Source organism: Stenella coeruleoalba (genome assembly GCF_951394435.1).
Source record: "Stenella coeruleoalba genome assembly, chromosome: 2".
Lineage (NCBI taxonomy): Eukaryota > Metazoa > Chordata > Mammalia > Artiodactyla > Delphinidae > Stenella > Stenella coeruleoalba.
The window spans coordinates 85,291,432-85,311,967 of record NC_137147.1 but is presented as its reverse complement, the minus strand read 5'-3'; the positions used below and the strand labels follow the sequence as shown (position 1 = coordinate 85,311,967).

Below are 20,536 nucleotides of genomic sequence, written 5' to 3'. Positions count from 1 at the left end.
TTCCGACCCGGCGGAAGCCTAAGGAGCGCATCCCAGGCGAGCGCGGGTCCCGGGTCCTCCCCTGCGGAGCCGGCTGTGAGCGGAGGGGTAGGAGGCGAGTTCGGGGATTCCTGATCCTCTGTAGGCTCCTAGCGGCGTCTAGCCTTGGAACAGCTGCAAAAGCGGTGGGGCCTGGTGTTCTTCCTTTTCTTCCTTGCCACTCTTGAGCTGGCCCCCAAGATCCAGGGATCGGCAGGAGGTGACAGCTGGAGCTTGAGACCTAGCCGGGAGGCCGAGGGGGTGGCTGGGTGCAGGGCCGAGTGGTGACAGCTGCTCTTCCTTCCCGCAGAGACCCGAGCCTTGGCGCTAGGATGGGAAACAGTGCCCTCCGCGCTCATGTGGAAACCGCGCAGAAAACTGGTGTCTTTCAGCTTAAGGACCGTGGGCTGACCGAGGTGAGACTGGGAGGGATCCGACCAAGGGAATTTAAAGGGAGAGGGACGGCGGGCGGTGAAGTTAATAGGTAAGGGATTCTCCGCGCTGAGAGCCCCTTTCTTCAGTTCCCCTCAGAGTTGCAGAAGCTGACAAGCAATCTCAGGACCATCGACTTGTCCAACAACAAGATCGAGAGTCTACCGCCTATGATTATAGGGAAGTTCACTCTGCTGAAGAGCCTGTCCTTGAACAACAACAAACTGAGTATGGCTTTTGCGCCTGGGAATTTTGCTAGTTATCAGCTGTTAAGAAGGGTGGTTTTTCTCTTGGAATAGAGTGTGGAGTACGATTATAATGTTATTAAACTGGTTTTCAAATAAATGTATCAGAATCTTAAAAAAGAAAAAGAAGGGTGTTTTTTTTTTCTTACAAGCTGATTTTTGTTGTTATGAAACTGTTCAGGAGCTCAAGATGCAGAAGAATGTCAGAGTCCTTGAAGCTTTCTATCTCTTGTAATTACATATATAAGCCTCCTCTCCTGGTGTAATGATTGGTAGGAGGTTAATTTGGACTTGAAAGGGACCATCTTTGGGGTGTAATGTAAGCAGAGCTAACTTTGCTGCTAATTTGGAAGGGCGGATGGGATGGGAAGGAGAGGGCCTTCCAAATCCCACAAAATTGCTGTGGGATTGTGCAGTGGCCCCTTCACAAAAGGAGCCTATTATACACATAATGCTTTCCTGAATTTTGATGGCACCCTCACCTTCTGAAGACGATGTTGGTAAAAATGCAATACTTAAAAATGGCACAACATGTGAAATGCCTATGTATATTAACAAGAGGCATAACAGACTGCCATATAGTTTTTATAAACTTCATCAAAGGTGTTTTTCAGCTGTGTTGGATTCAGGTTTTTAAATTTTTCTTTGCCAGCTGTCCTTCCTGATGAGTTATGCAATCTGAAAAAACTAGAGACACTAAGCCTAAACAACAATCACTTGAGAGAGCTGCCATCTACTTTTGGGCAACTATCTGCCCTTAAGACCCTGAGCCTCTCTGGGAACCAGCTGAGAGCACTACCATCCCAACTTTGTAACCTACGGCACCTGGATGTAGTGGATCTCTCCAAGAACCAAATTCGGAGCATACCTGACACAGTGCAGGAGCTGCAGGTCATCGAACTCAACCTCAACCAGAACCAGGTCTACAGCTTAAGGGTTTTTTTCTACAGCATGTATGTGGGTTTACGGTCTCCTGAATAAACAATTGTTCTCTAAACTGTAATCATGGAGAGGGGTATCAGAGGCTAGAAGAGAGGTATATTCTATGGGCTGGACTAATTTCAAAGCCCAAAGTGCCGTGAAGTTAGTTGAGACACTGGGTGTGTTTGTTGTGTAGGTGTTTTTTGGAGGGTAGGATGGGTAACATGGTGAGGCAATTTCAAAAGTTAAACCTCTGTTTCACAAACCTTGAGTTCTTCAGATCATCTTCAAATATACCTCTAATCATCTAGCAAGGAGCTATGTCAGGAAGATAGAGTGGAAAAGAGGCTTAAACTCATATGTTCTCAGAGTTGGACATCAGAGTTCTCAGAGTTGGACATCAGAGTTCATTCAGTTGTCCTTTTGCTGACATCTTTGTCAAGTGTGTGTCCTGCTTTTGCGGAAAAACCGTCAGTGGTAGGATTTTTGGAGATTGTTGGACAGCTTTAATTGCAGTATTTGAAATTTATTTCCATAACTTCAGAAACTCTTTGGTTAACACATATCTGACTGGAGAAACAATCTTTGGTCTAGACATAAGGCACAAATGATGAAACACTGATCATAGTGAGACTGGGTAGTCTTTAGTTTTTCTAGTGTCTACGCTTCTAGATCTGCAGAGTCCATTACAGTAGCCACTAGCCACATGGCCATTAAAATTCATTTAAATTAGACTTAAAAATTCAGTTCCTCGGTTGCACTAGCCATATTTCAAGTATGGCTCAATACAGCCATATGTGGCTGGTGGCTACCATATTGGACAGCACAGATATAGAACATTCCACTAGTTGCAATAAGTTTTATTGGACAAAACTGTTATAGAATGTCCTGACCTTACGTTATGATGAAATTCAGTCAGTCTTGGATGAGATTGGCTTTATCTTTTCCTTAAAGTGGATATTCTTGTATGTTCTTGAGCTTTTTGGAAAAAAATTCTGAATATTTGGGGGAAAATATTGGAAAAAAATTGTTAAGCAAATTGAGCACTTGCTCTACATTCACCTATGCTGCCTTAAATCAATGGTTCTCAGGTTTTAGTGTGTATCAGAATAACCTGGAGAGCTGGTTAAGAGATCACTGGACTCCACACTCATTGTTTCTGATTTTGTAGGTCTGGGGTAGGGTCTGAGAATTTGCAGTTTTAACAAGGTCCCAGGTGATGGTCTGAGATGATACCAGGCATAGTAAATATAACTAGGTGGCTTGGAGCATTTAAAGGGCAGAAGAGCTGAATGAATCAAAGATAACTGCTTGGTATTGAGCTCAAGAGCCTAAAAGAAGAGTGGTGCTATTGGGAATGGGCATGCTGAGTGGGTTATGACGGTGAAACATCCAATGTGTTTTACTAAAAATCAGAGACATAGGAGTGGAATAGAGGTGGGCAGAAATGAATGTAGATAGATAGCTTAAAAGAAGTGATAGCTTTAAGAATGAATGGCGTCTTCCCTGGTGGCGCAGTGGTTGAGAGTCCGCCTGCCGATGCAGGGGATACGGGTTCGTGCCCCGGTCCGGGAAGATCCCACATTGCCGTGGAGCGGCTGGGCCCGTGAGCCATGGCCGCTGAGCCTACGCGTCCGGAGCCTGTGCTCCGCAACAGGAGAGGCCACAACAGTGAGAGGCCCGCGTACCGCAAAAAAGAAAAAAAAAAAGAGAATGAATGAGCTTTCTAGGAGAAAGTTTAGAAAGATTGAATATTAAGCATTAGGGACTGCTGTTTGAAAAATGTCCATACAAACAAGAAGGGAAGCCAAAAATCAGGAATAATTCAAAAGATAGGAAGAAAAACACAGCACTTAGGTACAAGAAGTGGGAGTTTCAAGAAAGGGATAGCACTGTCAAATGCAACAGGGAATGAGGGCAACGAATCCTTGACTTTGGCAGTAAAGTGGTTGGCATCTATGTACACGTAAAAGATTGGCAGTAATTGTACCAAAATGTTTACAGTGATGGATTACAGGTAACTTTTTTCTCTAACCTCGTATGATTCTCGAATTTTCTATAATGAACAGTGCTTTTATTATCAGAAAAATGTGTTTCCAAAAAGCCACTGGTGACCTTCAAAAAAGATTTGTTTTTTTCCCCAAAAAAGTGTAGTAGTAACAGAAGCTGGATAACACAAGAGGCTTCTGGAGTGAGTGGGTAGTGAGAAAATGGAGGTGGTAGAAGAAAGAACTAGGACAAATAGTCAAGTAAAGATTTTTTAATTTAGTGAAAAATAATCATTACAGTGCTTATACTTTTTCCTATTATCCCTTTTATAAATTGTTCAATAGATAGCTCAGATCTCAGTGAAGATATCTTGCTGTCCTCGCCTTAAAGTTCTTCGTTTGGAGGAGAATTGTCTTGAGCTCAGTATGCTTCCACAGAGCATCCTCAGTGATTCCCAGATCTGTCTGCTTGCTGTAGAAGGCAACCTTTTTGAAATAAAGAAACTTCGAGAACTGGAAGGCTATGATAAGGTATGTATTAGTGTACTTCTGAATTTCTAGTCACTGCTCCAGAGAAGAGAAAGGTGAAGTAACTCACACGAGTGTTTCTAGGTACGGGACGTATGTATAATCCATTTATGTCAATAAGGATTTGTTCTCCATTTTGGAGGTGGGTTCTGAGAATCAGCCAAATGGTATTGTGCCAAGATGATCTTTTTCTCTAGACAGCTTATTGTAAAGCATCTTTTTCTTTTGATAGGTGTCCTATTAAGATATAAAGGAAAGAAAAAAAACACCCCACAAAACCATGTGCTTTAAATTTGCATCTAGAATAGGTAGATTTTGTAGGAAATGAAGGACCATAAAAACCTAAAGGATGGGCTTCCCTCGTGGCGCAGTGGTTGAGAGTCCGCCTGCCGATGCAGGGGACACGGGTTCATGCCCCAGTCCGGGAGGATCCCACATGCCGCGGAGCAGCTGGGCCCGTGAGCCATGGCCGCTGAGCCTGCGCGTCCAGAGCCTGTGCTCCGCAACGGGAGAGGCCACAACAGTGAGAGGCCCGCGTACCGAAAAAAAAAAAAAAAAAAACTAAAGGAAAATAAATCATAAAATCCCAAATAACCAATAAGTTAGTTATTTGCTCAGGGAAAAATAACACATGTATTCTTTCATGATTTTCAGTACATGGAGAGGTTCACAGCCACCAAGAAGAAGTTTGCATGATGTTCTCCAGGAGCATGTGAACCATACAGGACACTGACTTGGAACCTGTTGCAATCTGGCTGAATGAAAGGCTCCTGTTGTTGTCAAGGATATCTGCAGTGAGGAGATGATATTCCAGGAGGTTATATTTCACTCAATGATCTTTTTCCTTTCCAGGGCTCATCTCAAATAAGCTAAAGGGAATCAAACACAGGCAGACTCTTCCATTTTGAGTCATGGATAGGGCAAAGGACAGTGTTGATCTTTGAAACCATCATTTGTTTGGCTTTGAGAAACCCAGTAGCTAGTTGCTATGTATACAGTGAGGGGATGCTGCCTGGTACCAGAATAGCTCCACACAACAGCTTGAAATTTCATGTGTCTCAATGTGTGAGCTTTCAGAAAATCATTTGCCATTCCACCCTGTGTTGACACTTCATATTTTTATGAAATTCAAATAATTCATGAGAGGCTGCTATGGTTAATCTAAGGATTTATGATTTTACTCCAGTCCATTAGTTCAATTGCAATGTTTATACTTGGAATTTAGGATGTACATAAAGGTATGACTCTTGATTAAAAGTGTACTTTGTCAGAGAAGCAACAACACAACACTAAGAGGTGTTCCCAAGGCTACAGTAGCAATTTTTTTTTTTTTTTACTATTGCAGGTGCCTTATTGATAGAGGGCTCTGAAGAGCTAAAACTGTATGCAAAACTTGTAAGATACAGGGTTTTAATAATCAAGATTTTCCTGAAGCTTTGTTAGAAACAGTCTCTTATTTCTGGTCATCTTTTTGTATTTAGAACTCTAATAATCAAATTACCTATCAAAAAGCTACTGTTACAGTATTTTACAACAACTTATGTTTATCAAATTTATTCTCTGAATGAGAGAATATACTAAAGATTTTTTAATAACTATGGCTGGAAGAAAGGTTAATCCTTTAAAGTAAGACGACAGGGGAACTTTAACCTGTAAATGGCCCTTTGTTTGAAAGTAAACTGATAAGAAATGTTTTATGTTCTTGTTCGGGTTGCAAGAGTACTGAAATGCCTTCATGTGACTTATAAACATTTTGTGGTACTGGAAACCATGCTTATTAAGAGAAACTGAAGCTATAAAAGTAGATTTTTTCAGACTGTTACTGGCATGAACATTTAGAAAGCTACAACTCTGCTGTTTTCTGATGTTTTGTCTTAGCCAAGAGGCTGTCATTTACCATGTACTGTTAGTTCTCATTTTACAAACCTAGTTTAACCATTACGTCAAGAGATCACAAGAGCCTAGTGTTTATATGAGGAAAGTCTCTCTGACCTTAAATCTGGTCTAGGGGTTCTCTTTTTCCCATGTTATTCTCTGTTTCTCAACTGGGGAGGGATGGGGGTGCCAGTTTACATTACCAATTGAGTTTTGTTTTTTATAAACTTTGTTTAATGCTTAATCTTATTGATCTACTGAACATTTCTCTATTTTATCAATACTTATCTAATAAATCAGAACTTATAAATTAAGTAACTTAAATGTCCCAAGACATTTATTAATGGGAGTTTTAAAAATCCCTACCCTTAAGAGAATCCCGTTTTGATGGCTAACTTTCACAACTTGGACCCAGCCTTGTTTCCAGATACCCTCTCTTCACTCTCATTCACTTGCCCAGTCTTACCAGGTTATTCTGCTCCTTAAACCCACAGTGCAACGTCTGTCTCCTTTAACTGTCTTTACATTGTTTGCTCAGTCAGAATGCCCTCTCTTACTAACACGCTCCTTTTCTGTCTAAGCCCCTTCCTGAGAAGTCTAAGCCGAATTAACTGCTCCATCTGTTACGGCAGCATTTCTCACATTCTGTATTCATCTGCCTCTTGCTAGACTGAGCTACTTGAGGGCAGGGATTAAGTAAAGTAATATGCCCAAAGATATAGTACACAAGTATTTAGACTTAAATATGAGCTAATAAAGTGGGTTGACTTGAGGTCTGGAGACTGAGATTCTAAATCACCTACCTTCTTTTAGAGCTTGGTTAGAAGTCAGTGTAGTATACTGAGTAAGAACATGGGCCTTGGAGTCAGAAAGATCCTGATTTGAATCCAAAGTCTATCATTTACTAGCTTTATGACTTTGAGCAACTTACTCTCATCCATAATATGGGGAAACACCTCCTACCTCTCATGTATGTTATGAGGATTTGGTGAAAAGATACATAAAAGCATTTAGAATAGTGCCTATGACAGAGTAAGCGCTCAATAAATGGTGCTATTTATTTTACCTGTAAAACATTAAAATAGAATTTAGCAAGTTGTACAGAAATGGAAGGCTTGGAGCAAACACTACATCAGGATGAAAAACAAATGAGTAGAGAATAAGGAACCTGAATATCAACCTGAGAACTATAAGTATGCTTAGGAATGTAACTGGGATAACTTAGGGTTTTAGTAAGGGAGTAACCTAAAGAATAGCGTTTAAAGAAACTAATTCCAAGAGCAATTGAGTATAGGATGTCTGGGAAGTAGAAGTTTAAGTTAAGGGGAGATTCCTAATCCATACATGACATGAAAAGATCTAGAGTTGAAATGTGGTAAACAAAGGATGAATTAAAACTGTGAAAGAAGAAAAAAACAGGCACAACTATAGGGGATAAAGATCACTGTCATAAGACCAGAAACCTGAAGAGGGAGCTTATTGTTAAAAAAAAATTAAGTTCAGTGGAGAATAATGTTTAACTCCTTAATTATAGGTCAGTTTTATGCTCAAGGTCACAAAACTAGTAAATGATTGAACCAAAACTTGAACACAGTTGGTCAGACTCCAGAGCTTGTGCTAACCACCTCAGTCACTACCTTTCAAAAGTAATAGAAACAAGTTTCCAGACAGTGTCACAGGAGAAGACTTTTAAGTCAACAGCTTCTATTTCTAGTGTATTATGAGCCTAAGTTCTAGGTCCTCATTCCTCTTTTCTCAGTAGCAGAAGCTTTGAAAAAATATGTAACCTGGGATCCATGGATGGGCTTTCAAGACCCATTTATGCATGATTCACGTGTGTGTGTTTGTGTGTCTGTTTCTCTGGAGAGATAGGCTGTGTTGTCTTTCATCAAATTCACGAAGAGATCCTTGACCCAAAAAGAGCTCCGCTCTAGAGAGAATAGCAGCTATCATTTAATAAGCTCTTACGTTTGCTGGGCACTGCTCTAAGTGCTTTACATGCATTACCACATTAAGTCTTCGCAGCAACTCTATGAGGTAGGAATCATTAATCCCACTTTACGCACAAGGAAACTGAGGCACAGAAATGGTTTTATAGTCACTCAGCCAGCAAGTGGCAGAGCTAGAGTGTAAATCCAGACAATATGGTGCCTTAGCTCACACTTCTAACCAATTATACTGTTGGAACAGCATACTGGTATCTTTAGAACTATTTCCTTCAGCCATAATAGTGTTAAAAAATTTTTTTAACGCTTTTAGGAAGGATATTTAAGTATAGAACAGCCCCCAGTGTTTTATACCTTCTTATTATACACACACATTTACTACCACCTGCCAAACTACTCCTTTTTGGCATGTGGCATTTCTATTACTGAGGGCCTAATTAAATCTCACTATAAATATTTTCCTTTTCAGCCTTTGAAAGTTCCCATGTTAACTCTATCTCCTCCAGTAAGTGCGTTGCAGTTTTCACTCATAAACACTTTCAGTCGCTAGTATATTATAAGCTCAAATGAATAAAACAACTAGTAATGATTAAAATGAACCTCATGACAAATCATAGCAATGAAAAGTCCTATATTTCCAATGAAAATGGGAAAGGTGCTAATAAAGTCAGGTGTTTGTTGGAGTGCCTTTTGATTTATGGATCTTTGCTCTATTCAGTTTGTCAAATAAGAGCTGACAAAATTATTGCTTTCCACCCCCCAAAAAGTACTCACAGAAGCACATCACTTATTTGAAAAAACAGTTCCATTAGTTAGTTACAAAATTTAATTGTAAGGATCAAACAGTGGTTATTGGTCAAACCAATCGACATTAATAGCTTTGAAGTGTGCAGAAGCTAGTTTTTAAATAAAGGTGACAAATACCAATCAGATTCTTATAACACTGTTCAGGATCTAAGCAAATGTGATTCTGGAAGTTGAATCCAAAAAGCTAAGAGAATCATAGTGCAATCATCAATAAGTAAACCAAAGACATAATTTTCTAAATCATTTTTAAACAGAATAAATTCTAGTTTTTAAAAAAGTTTAAAGCTACATAAAACTCAAAGTAATCTAACTATTTTCTACCTGAGATCAAAACAAGTTTCTTTTTTCCTATCTAAACAATTCTTGGCATTGAGGTAAATCTGAATTCACGTGATATACTTTGTCAAACTTTTCCAAAAAATTTTAAGCCCTGCTGTAGAGAGAAATTCTCATAATATATATACATATTTACATATTTCTTCTTCAAAGACTAATGACAAATTTATGAGGTTAATAGGCCTGTAATGGGACCATGATACTATTAATAATATGAAAATAAAAAGCCATTCATTTATACCATGTGTTCCTATATGGTGCAATATGAAATGGGATCATAGAATCTATGTACATAGATGAACCACCAAGAGTTCAGAAATTAAGCTCACTTTAAGAAAACTCATTCTGTTATTTGAAGCAGAGGTTGCAAAGTTGTGATGTATAACAAAAATATTGTGTATACAGGCTCCAAAACCAAGCATTGGCCTAAACTGGCAAAAACTGCAACTTAAACAGAAATTAAAACCAACTAGATCTTCACTGTGGTTATGCAACTTTTGGCTTTAGGGTCTGCAGGTTTTACTGAGGTAACAACCTCTTATCTCTTGCCTCTCCTCCTTGTGCCTGCCCCTACTGCCCCCAGCCTTTGACATGGCTGTCTTTGGCAATGCTTCCAAAGTTTCAAAGCAGAAGAACTTGCTAAGTAAATGGAGAGAATGAAAAATAACATTATATATGATGTATGAAAACCAACCTAAGAGTATGGACTGAGAAAGAAAGTACTAGAAGGAAAACTAAGCCACAGTCTACCCTCAAGGGAAAAAGAGAAAATAAAAGAATAGGGGGGCTGTTACTCCTAGATCTTCTTCCACATCATCTCCCGATTAGAAGAGTGTGGAACCAAAATTTCAAACTCTGGAAAGGTAATGACTGAAGGAGGAGCTAGGGAAGTGAATAAATGATAAAGAAGTACAGCAGTAGCTTTAGCTGTCAATGAGTTTCTTTGCTCTGGCATTGGCATTGTCAATACGATCTTTGTTGGTGTCAGCCTGGAAAAAAGAAAAATACACCCGCATTACTTCACAAGATAAGCTGCTCTAAGAAACATTAAATTTCATGTACTTAGAGTAACTGACACATTGAGAAAATTCAGGAAATAGTCCAAGCCACATTACAAAACTCATTTTGGGCAAGAAGTGACAGAATATCAAATTCATTTGGAAAAACCTGGGTGTATAAACATGACAAAGATATAACAGAAGAAGTTGCCAGTATTTCATGAGTTCTATAACATTTTTTTTCATAGTTTAACATGTCTGAAACTAGGATGCATCTTATAATCAATGGCATGTAGATGCAGTGAAAATATAATGCTCTTCTCTGCTATAGATCTGGACCTTGTGGGAGTTCCCTGAACTGAATCATAGAATCTCATCTGGAGCTAGCCTAGATCTCACCCAGAGACTGAAATAACCTACCCCAAGATCTGTGGAACAGATGTATCACCATCCATATCAATATGTAAGTTAAAATGATGGGTAATATGTAGCCTAAACCCACGTAACAGCATTGAAAACATCTTACGAACCATTATTTGCCTCAATGAAATCCATCATAAGTGATTCAACAGAAAGCCAAGCTGAAAAACTTACCCCAACCTTTAAAGTATACTGAGATTTTAATGAAGTAACAATAAATAAGAACAGCTTTTAGATGTGACACAACCAAACACAGAACACAATTTCAGTATATTTTATATCATATGAAGTAACAAATAGCAACCACACTTTTTTGTTACTCTTGTTTTTGTGTGTCCACCCCATGAGAACCATTCTGCAGAACTGATTTTTACCTACTGACTCATGAGATGAAGATTCAGGAACTTACTAATTTGTTATTAGTTAACAAAATAAAATTCCAAAAGCTAACTCGCTCTTTCAGGGGAAAAACAAAAAAACAAAAAGAAAAACCCCGACAGCTCACAGAAAGGTTAGAGGAGATTGTGAGCTTCATGTGTGAAATTTTAAATAAAACCACTTCGTCCCAAGGTCTTGGTTTCAAAATGAACCAGTTGAGTAAGACAGGAGGACTCGACTATTGTTTTTCAATGTGTTAGAACTCATCAAAACTGCAAGGCCTGTGAGGACAGGATCTTATCCCTATTGCTCTCCCCCAGAGCATCTAGCACAGATGTCTATTACTAAACACTATACCGGATGTCTCATTTTCCTGTGGCACTAAAAAGCTCTTACCTTTTCTGTGATCCGTTCTATTTGTCGATTTTGAGCATCAATCTCATTGCCTATGTCCAGGGCCATGTTTTTTAGATTTCCTAGGATACTGCCCACTTGAGTCAGGTTCTCTTCCATTTCATCTTCCCTGGCATCATTTGTTATACTATCACAAAAAGATAGTTAATTCAGTACTTTGGGGTGAATTAGAAATGGAGTGAGTCTGGATTTAGTTTTTATAAAAATAAGTAACCAAAATGACCTCAGCAAGTGTTGGACCCAACAGATGCAGGTTACCATTCTTGGGAAACATTCCATAGTAAAAATGGAAAGACTAATCCAAGAGAGCACAACATCTTAAAGCCATTTAAGATTAAGAAGTAACTTTAGGATAGTGGTTTTTCAAAGTGTAATTCCCAGCATAACCTGGGAACTTGTTAGACATGAAAATATGCTAATTCTCACACTCCACTCCAGATCTCCTCAATCAGAGACTGGAAGGCACCCCAGCGATCTGTGTTTTAATAAACCTCCCAGGTGATTCTGATGCATGCTTAGGTCTAAAGAACTACTGCTCTAAAATAAGGGTTGCAAAATCCTGGCCCAAAGCCAAATCTGGCCTGCCTTCTGAATTTATAAATAAGGTTTTATTTGAATACAGCCATGCTCATTTGTTTATATATTGTTTATGGCTGCTTTTACCCTACAACAGAGTTGAGCAGTTGAGTAGTTGTGACTGAGACTGTATGGCCTGTAAAGTCTGAAATATTTACTATCTGACCTTTTACAGATATCCTTATAGGGATTTGGTCGACTCCTACTCTAGATGATACATTTTAAAACACATCTTCTTATTTACAGAAGTAAAACATGATTACTTGAATAATTTGGAAAGTACTTTACAAAGAAAAGTTAATCCATCCTTGAATGTCAACAATCCCAGTCACCATTTTGTCAGAAGGCAAATATTAAAATGGAATAAGGGACTTCGCTGGTGGTCCAGTGGTTAAGCCTCCCCGCTTCCACTGCAGGAGGCACGGGTTCGATCCCTGGTCGGGGAACTAAGATCCCACACACCCCCACATGCTGTGCGGCCAAAAATAAATTTTAAAAAATCCAAAAAAAAAAAGGAATAAATGCTATTTCTAATTAATAAGTTGGGGTTCATGCATAATTACACCCAGTCTCCAGAGACAACCATTCATTTAGGAAAAGAATAAAAATATCGGGAAGAGCTGGCATACCGTTTAATGTATCCGCCGCTGGCTGCTCCTGTGGTTGCTTGCTGAGGCTGACCATTTGTCACTCGGCCTGGCTGCTTAGATACTACATTGCTAGGAGAGTTGTCTCCACCATCTCTCCATGTTGCCTTATAGACTTTACTAGACTCAAAGTTCTTTGTCCTATATAAGAGTCAGGAGTGTAGAGAGATACCAAAAAGCAGGAAAGGGAGAAATGACATTATTAGTGCTTGTTACCTTAGGGATGCCTTAGCACCCTTAGAATAAAAGCTACATGCAGCTAGATCTAGATTATCTACACTATGCTCCATCACAATCTGGCATTGAAAAAGATGAACTGTGTAAGCCCACTAACATTAAAAACATTTTTTTAAAGGTTAAACTACTTCCACCAAATCTTCACTGAGCAGTTAGCAAGTACCAAAATGTAATTATTTGATTTTTCAGGTTCTCCTAGCCTCTGACACTCTCCAGAAAAGAGGTTAATGGACACTAGGAAAAAAATTCCTTAGGAAAGGTGCTCTGGGATGCCTTAATGGTTCCTTGGAAGCGTCTCAGATGTTGATGAGGGATGGAAGAGAAAGAAGGCTGAGTGGGCAGTACTTAGACCTCAGTTGCTCACTTACTTAAACTGTAGTAGTTTCAGCTGATCTGTTTTTTAAAGTTAGAATTGTGCATTAAATTTTTTTAAAAAGGTTTCTTTGGGGGGTGGTGGTGATGTGATGAATTGGGAGATTGGGATTGACATATATACTCTAATATGTATAAAATGGATAACTAATAAGAACTTGCTGTATAAAAAATAAAATTTTAAAAAAGTTATTATAAAAAAAATTTTTTTAAGAAAGGTTTCTTAAGAAACAAACATTATGAAGGAAAGGCAATGAATGACTTCTTTGGCTACAATGGTACCAGTTACAAATCCTTTGGTTTAGGACTTTTTCATTTAAGAGTTTACTGTTCCACCTTAAAAAAAAAAAGATCCTAAATCCAAGCCTCTTAAAAATAGAAGCATATGTTTAGATTAACTGACATAGCTAAAAATCAGCCAAAGCCAGAATTTTACCGTGGGATTTACTATTTGAACTGGTATAAATGGCAAGAAAAAGAACCTAGTAAAATGACTTTTAAGTGGCTGTTACAAAAAACACAAATAAAACTTTTTCTTACTGATTATTTGGCTAAAGTTTCCACTCACACAATTTTAGTTTTTGCTTTTCTATAAACAAAAACAAAGTAATATATGGCTATAACACTGGTTTCTGATTTATTCCACATGATACATTAATGAGGAAGTTTTGAAATCGCAAAAGCAAAGGAGAGATTTTAGGAAAGCAGTGGCTCCTTTCTTAATAGGATCCTGTGAGGATTCATGTTTGGCAAACCTAGAATTGGATCTTAGACCTTAATCATCAATGCCACAGAAAGGGTACTATATGTTTAATAAATCAATCTATTTAGTTATTAATAAGCCATGTTAAATCCTTCCTGGAACAAGGTGGGATACACATTATTTAGTACTACTTTTTTTTTTTTTGGTTGCATCGGGTCTTAGTTGCGACACACAGGATCTTCGTTGAGGCATGCGGGAGCTTTCCTTGCAATGCGCGGGCTTCTCTCTAGTTGTGGCGTGCAGGTTTTCTCTTCTCTAGTTGTGGAGTGCAGGCTCCAGGGCACGTGGGCTCTGCAGTTGTGGCGCTCAGGTTCCAGAGTGTGTGGGCTCTGTAGTTTGCAGCACGCGGGTTCTCTAGTTGAGGTACACGAGCTCAGTAGTTGTGATGTGCACTTAATTGCCCCGTGGCATGTGGGATCTTAGTTCCCTGACCAGGGATCGAACCCGCATCCCCTGCATTGGAAGGCAGATTCTTTACCACTGGACCACCAGGGAAGTCCCTGATATACACATTATTTAAATGAATATTTATAAATAATTTCTGTTTAGTAAAAAACCCATTTACGTGTATTCTTTGTTAATAAGATGGGTCTCAGGCAAAATTCTGAAGCAGAGTAATAGCAACCAAGCAAAATAAACAACATATAAGTTTATCAGAAAGTTAACCAGAAATATTAATAGAAGTAATATAAGTGAGGCTTTTATCAGGATGTTAGACTGTAAAACAGGTCAAAGATTGAAGGCTGGAATTCTAATGTCACTAAATAATAAGACACTGTGCTTCTGAGAGTCTTAGCACAGAAGCACTGGGTTGGGACAGACTTGTGGGCTCTTGGTCTAGTAAGGGATATACACATGCTCCAACCTCCTCAACCTTAAGAAATAATATTTGAAATTCCTTCAACTTCTGAGAATTCTTCCTTCAATTAGATATAAGGGGCATAAGATGCAAATGAATTGTTTTAACATGATATTGTGAATGAGGTTCAATTAAAGCATAGTTTATAAATAAAGAATCAGACTGGTTATCAAACCCTTCTCCCTTTAAGAGGACTGGATCTTTGATGTTCTTCCAATATCAAGGGGAAAAGGTACAAAAAGCTGACTTGAATTGTCACATTTATTTTCAAATGGATTGGGGAAAAAATCTCTGCACTACTTTTTCATGCAGTTTTGACATGCTCTGCATGTTTATAAAGCAGTGATTTTTATATGCTGTTGATTTCATATCTTCATCCTTGTGATAGTTCCATGTCTCTTTCAGCATCTCTACTCCAGGTAATAATGCCTTCTGCTTGCTCAAGGTCCTGCCACATGCTGTTACCCTGGAGCTTCTCCCACTGAGTTGTAAAACCCTTAAAGACACCTGTTTTTAAGGGCATTGTCAGAGAGCTGAGTATCTAATAAAAACAATGGTTTTAATCTAATTTGTCTTCCTTCAAAGGGTCTTAAGTACTTTAAAAGGTAGTATTTCCTAAACTTGACTGAGCACCAAAGTGACCTGGATGATTCTGAATACACAGATGTGTATTTCAGGCTACACTCTGAAAATTCTACTTCAATTTTTGTCTGATGGAGCCTGGGAATCTTCTGTTATAACTATGATTTTATTTAAATTCAATAGATCATTTAGCTGCCCAACCAGGAAAAGAAACACTGTTCTAAGAGACTTCCAATCTGTTGTAGAAGGAATATTTTAGATTACTATGGTAGTACACCTTAGTATTACTATATATTGGGACACTGAGGAATTAATCTGGAGGAAGTGAACGTATACATAAGGTTTTTTTTTTTAAGCCACAAGATTTAGAGTAAATTGACTTGAATCCCAATCCTAGACCTGTCATTCAGTAGCTACAGAACCTTATGCAAATTTCCATCTCTGAGCATCTTTTCCTTATATGTAAAACTAAGATGATAACAGTACTTAATAAGTCACAGGGCTGTTGATAATAGATGTAAAATTGTTCTGTAAAGCATTAGACAATTTTTTTTTTTTTTCAGTATGCGGGCCTCTCACTGCTGTGGCCTCTTCCGTTGCGGAGCACAGGCTCCGGACACGCAGGCTCAGCGGCCATGGCTCACGGGCCCAGCCGCTCCATGGCATGTGGGATCTTCCTGGACTGGGGCACGAACCCGTGTCCCCTGCAACGGCAGGCGGACTCTCAACCACTGCGCCACCAGGGAAGCCCAGACAAATATTTTTGTTCTTTGGTTTCAACTCAACCTGATCCTTAGTTAAAAGTTCATGTCTTTAATTGCACAGATTACCAATTGGCATGTTTATTCTTATAGCCCATTAACATTCCCTAGCTTTGAGATCTACAAGCAGCCGAATATAGTTGGAATATAGCTATATAAAAAGACATCTAGGGCTTCCCTGGTGGCGCAGTGGTTGAGAGTCTGCCTGCCGATGCAGGGGACATGGGTTCGTGCCTTGGCCCGGGAAGATCCCACATGCCGCGGAGCGGCTGGGCTCGTGAGCCAGGGCCACTGAGCCTGCGCGTCCGGAGGCTGTGCTCCGCAGCGGGAGAGGCCACAACAGTGAGAGGCCCGCGTACCGCAAAAAAAAAAAAAAAAAAAAAGACATCTAGGCCAGGGTTGTTTCTGGTCTACAGTAAGAAAGAAATGGTTCTGATTTGCAACAGAACTCTTCTGCATAACAAAATTAACAGCCCCTCTGGGAAGAAATTAGATTTCATAATAAAATGCTTAAGCAAATTTGTGGTAGATTTTAATGCAATTAAGAACTCCATCTAGAAAGTTAGATTTACCCCTGACTGTCAGTTTTGAAGAGTTTAACAATCTTTAACTACTACATTTTTTCAGATAAATATCACATTCAAAAATGGCATGTTTGAAATAAGAATTTGAAATATCCCTTAAGAAGCTGCTATAAATATAGAAAACAAGTATCAGGATATGAACACAGTAACTTTAACAATTTCTTTTTTGAGTTTTGGTTGTCAACATTAGTACTAACTGAATAAAATAGCAAAAAGAAAGCCCAAGCTGGGGGGCGGAGGGCGGGGAGAGAGGTGATCAGGTTATAGGAAAGAAGAAAAAGAAGGGCAAGAAACAAAGGGTAGAAATCAAACAATTTTCTAACATTTAACCATGGTATTCATAGTCCCCATAAAGATCCAAAATTTAGGAGTCAAACATTATAATAAACAGTAGGCTGACTAGAGGGTTAACTTCCATAAAAAAATTAAGATTAGTTAGCTCTGCATTAGTTCAGTACGAAACCACAGCAAGCTAACACATGACATAATAGGTATTATGGAACAGATGATAATATATACAAAGAGGGTAAACCCTCATTTAAAAAAAGGAGATAACTAGATATGGCAACATTTTAAATTTATATCCCACCTTGTTCCAAATGGCATTTAAGATGACTTACATTGGCAGTTAATTCCTCAATTTGGTAGTGGCCTAAATCATGGGGAATCCAAAATCATTAGAAGCAATACTTCAAGAGAGGAAATACTGATTCTGGAACCAGAAAGGAGTAGGAAAACTTAACAGAAGAAAGGAAGCTGAAATCAAAGTCTATGTATTTAGCCTGAATTCCCTTGCCTTTGATCAGAACTAGAATGCAGCAATTCTCTACAAAGATCAACCTATTTAAAACTTCTTAGGAAACTTTAGGGGTGTTTTTACTTTTATAATCTTAAGTGTTTTTTAGCAAAAACTTAGTATCAGAGCCATTAGTCAAAGGGTGGTATTATAAATTAAGATCCTTTCGTCAATCCATCTTCTGGCAGACAGCACTCATCAAGAACAAATTCACTTTACATTACACACCACAGCACAGCTTTTAAGAGTCTCTACCATTCACAAAATCCATGCACATGCACAGAAAAGCCATTTGAAGCATCACCTTTAGATAGCAGGTTAACAGCCCAAATTGCGCCACAAGACTGCATCTTAAAGTTCCCTTTGATCAGTTACTGAGCTCAGCTTCTGATGTTAAATCTTCATTTTTAGTAAGCATATTAGAAAGGAAGAGATTAGGTGAGAGAATGAAATGCAGAAAACAGTGAATGCCAATCAAACAGAACAGAAACAGGTTTAGTTTTCAAAGCATAATGCATTTAAATTCCTGCCTGGTTTCATAGAAACAACCAACATCTGAGAATCTAGATAAAAAGAAAAACATGAAAACTATTTAAACCAGAGCATACTTCGTTTTTCCTAAGAAAGTCTGAATGATGATATTCTGTCCTAAAATTATGAAAATTAACATGAAGAGAAGGCAAATACTTTGTATCTCGAGTGAGTAGGATGGAGGAAGCACTCAAATGTTGACTAAAATACAGTAATTCAATATTTATTTTAACTAGTCAGAGTTGAATATTTACATTTTAATATGACGTAAGATTCAATAGTATAAAACCTGTAGTACCAATTTTCAACTTCTCTAGTAAGTGGTCCAGAAATACCAACCTATCTTCAAACTATGTGCCAATATGTTTGACATTTTAAGCACAGAATGAAGAGAGGCAGGTTAAGACAGAGGAATACTTTGTCTGACAATGGTTAAAGTGGGACATCAGGCAGTTTACTATTCTGAGACTTCCCATTTTAAACCTGCCTCTTTTTAAACTCGTTAATTAGAATTACAACTTATCAAAGTTACTGACAAAGGGACTTCCCTTGAGGTCCAGTGGTTAGGACTCGGGTGCTTTCACTGCCAGGGGCCTGGGTTTGATCTCTGGTAGGGAACTAAGATCCCGCAAGCAGTGTGACGCGGCCAAAACAACAAACAAAACAAAACAAAAAAACCCCAAACTTACTGACAAAGATATAGGATTTTTAATAAGGATCTGTTCTATTTTGCTTTTAGGATTCAAATAGTAGCAAGCTAAAAGAATGACATTTATTCACAATTTTAAAGTTTAATCCTGGTAGTCTGTTTTCAAATTCTAGTAGTCCTTTAAAAAGAATTAGCTAAAATTAAAATTCGCTTCTAATATAGGGTTCTGTTAAGTGAAGCTATTTCCATGTCTTATTAGAAAAAGATCTGCTGATATGGCTTTAATGAATACTACTAAAAAAAGAAATCTCAAAGAACAAATCTACTCAAGACATTTTCTATATAGTAATGCATCTAACAAAAGCAACAACAAAAAGGTTCATTCTTTTCTTGCCAGTCAAGCAATGTAGCATACAGTTAAAAACTAGGGCTCTGCCTGGTTTTGAATCTCAGCTCTTCCACTTGTTAGTGTAGCCTCCTTATGCCTCTGTTTCCCCATATGTAAAATGGTGATAATAAGAGGAACTATCTCATATTAAGGGTATTGTAAGGATTAAATTTAAAGTGCTCAGGATAGTAAGAGCCTAAATTAATATACAGGCTCACAACTCTCATGCAAACCTTTGGATGTGAGACATTTTGAGCAGTACCACACAATCACATACATCAATATTTCTGCAGTGAAACAGATTAACATTTATGCTAAGTGTAATAAAGACTATTAAATAGCTTCAGTTCAGGTTACATCTCGTAGCCTAATTAATAAGTTGTGGCACTACATTCCGAAAAAAACAAACGTTTGGCTCTCAGAGTTTTTTAGATTTCTAAATGGCAGATAGGAGACTGTGGACCTGAGTTGTTATTACTAGTACCAGAATTAGTACTAGCTTTATACAGAAGACTAAGATACCGTCTCTGCCTTTAAGAAGCTCATGTTATGGCTATTTATATGATAAGCCTAACTGAAACACAGATTAGCAGATTAAGCTTAGAAAGATCACGCCCCTGGCAGGAGTGAAAATAGATAAAGCTGAGGACAAGAGATACCATAGAGGGCAAGGACTCAATGGTGTAAAGGAGAGATGGATGGAAGGGAGGCAATTAAAATCGGAATATTTAAAGTGAAACACTACTCTCTCCTCTTCAGAGAACAAGTGTTCTGTTATAGGAGCCCCTTGATTCCAACTGTTAAGAAGTGCTTTCTTCTCTTGACCCACTAGGAAAGGGCTCTGCTGAGGTTAGAGGCTGACGACAGACTGCTTCAGGACCATACTCTACCTTCTCTCTCAGACTGTCCAAGAAAATTCTGCCTATGCTTGTCTGAGTACACAAAGAAAAATAAAATTAATACTTATGTAGCTCCATTTCCCACTTTTTATGATATCAGACCACCTTATTCCCTGCTCTTCCTACTCATCAGAGATAATTTGCTCTAGGTTCTAGGGAGGACTTCCTCTTCCTTGCTCTTCTCTTAATATGTATCTCAATGAAGTTCATTTACTTTTTCCCCTGAACTCTTCCAAGAGGGTACATAGAACACAGGAGAAAAGTGCAAGTAAGTTTGCAAAACATAGTTAAAAACAGAGTTTAGATTTAAAAAAATCTGTGCATTTCAAACTTGTTTGCTGAAAGTAATCTGCTAAACCCTGATTCGCAGGTCATAGTTATTAAAATATGCACTTTTGGAGAGTCAACCAAGGTCTAAACAGGTCAACAGACTTGTCTTTCTTAGCTTCTTATGCCCAAAACAAACACTAAAGTTGACCAACAAGTAATTTAACTCTATTTTCTCCAGTAGAAATGGCACAGAGAATGCTGTCACATGAAACACTTATCTGAAAGCATGACAGAGCAAAACCTCCTCCATTCCTAA

At 38.5% G+C, this 20,536-nt stretch overlaps 2 protein-coding genes across 5 annotated transcripts in view; one reads left to right on the top strand and one right to left on the bottom strand.

Annotated features, from left to right (window-relative positions):
* Positions 1-6: 6 nt before the first annotated feature.
* Positions 7-6,437, top strand: LRRC57 (leucine rich repeat containing 57). 4 transcript variants are annotated; one of them, XM_079914312.1, is made up of 6 exons: positions 7-87; positions 329-434; positions 540-678; positions 1,348-1,616; positions 3,950-4,135; positions 4,787-6,435. In XM_079914312.1, exons 2-6 carry the CDS (start codon positions 351-353, stop codon positions 4,826-4,828), a joined length of 720 nt encoding a protein of 239 aa, XP_079770438.1. In that variant the 5' UTR covers positions 7-87; positions 329-350; the 3' UTR covers positions 4,829-6,435. The 4 variants fall into 4 exon arrangements, with proteins under 4 accessions (XP_079770438.1, XP_079770437.1, XP_079770439.1 ...); XM_079914311.1 differs by having other exon boundaries at positions 14-94; positions 4,787-6,432; XM_079914313.1 differs by having other exon boundaries at positions 20-164; positions 4,787-6,437.
* Positions 6,438-8,774: 2,337 nt separating this feature from the next.
* The window catches only part of SNAP23 (synaptosome associated protein 23), a 35,595-nt gene continuing 23,833 nt past the window's right edge, over positions 8,775-20,536 (bottom strand). Inside the window, exons 6-8 of the mRNA XM_079914314.1 lie at positions 12,512-12,670; positions 11,289-11,433; positions 8,775-10,085 (exon numbers count right to left, since the gene is read on the bottom strand). Of these exons, the coding sequence (XP_079770440.1) occupies positions 10,020-10,085; positions 11,289-11,433; positions 12,512-12,670 (370 nt within the window). The 3' untranslated portion in view covers positions 8,775-10,019. The remainder of the gene's footprint in view (positions 10,086-11,288; positions 11,434-12,511; positions 12,671-20,536) is intronic.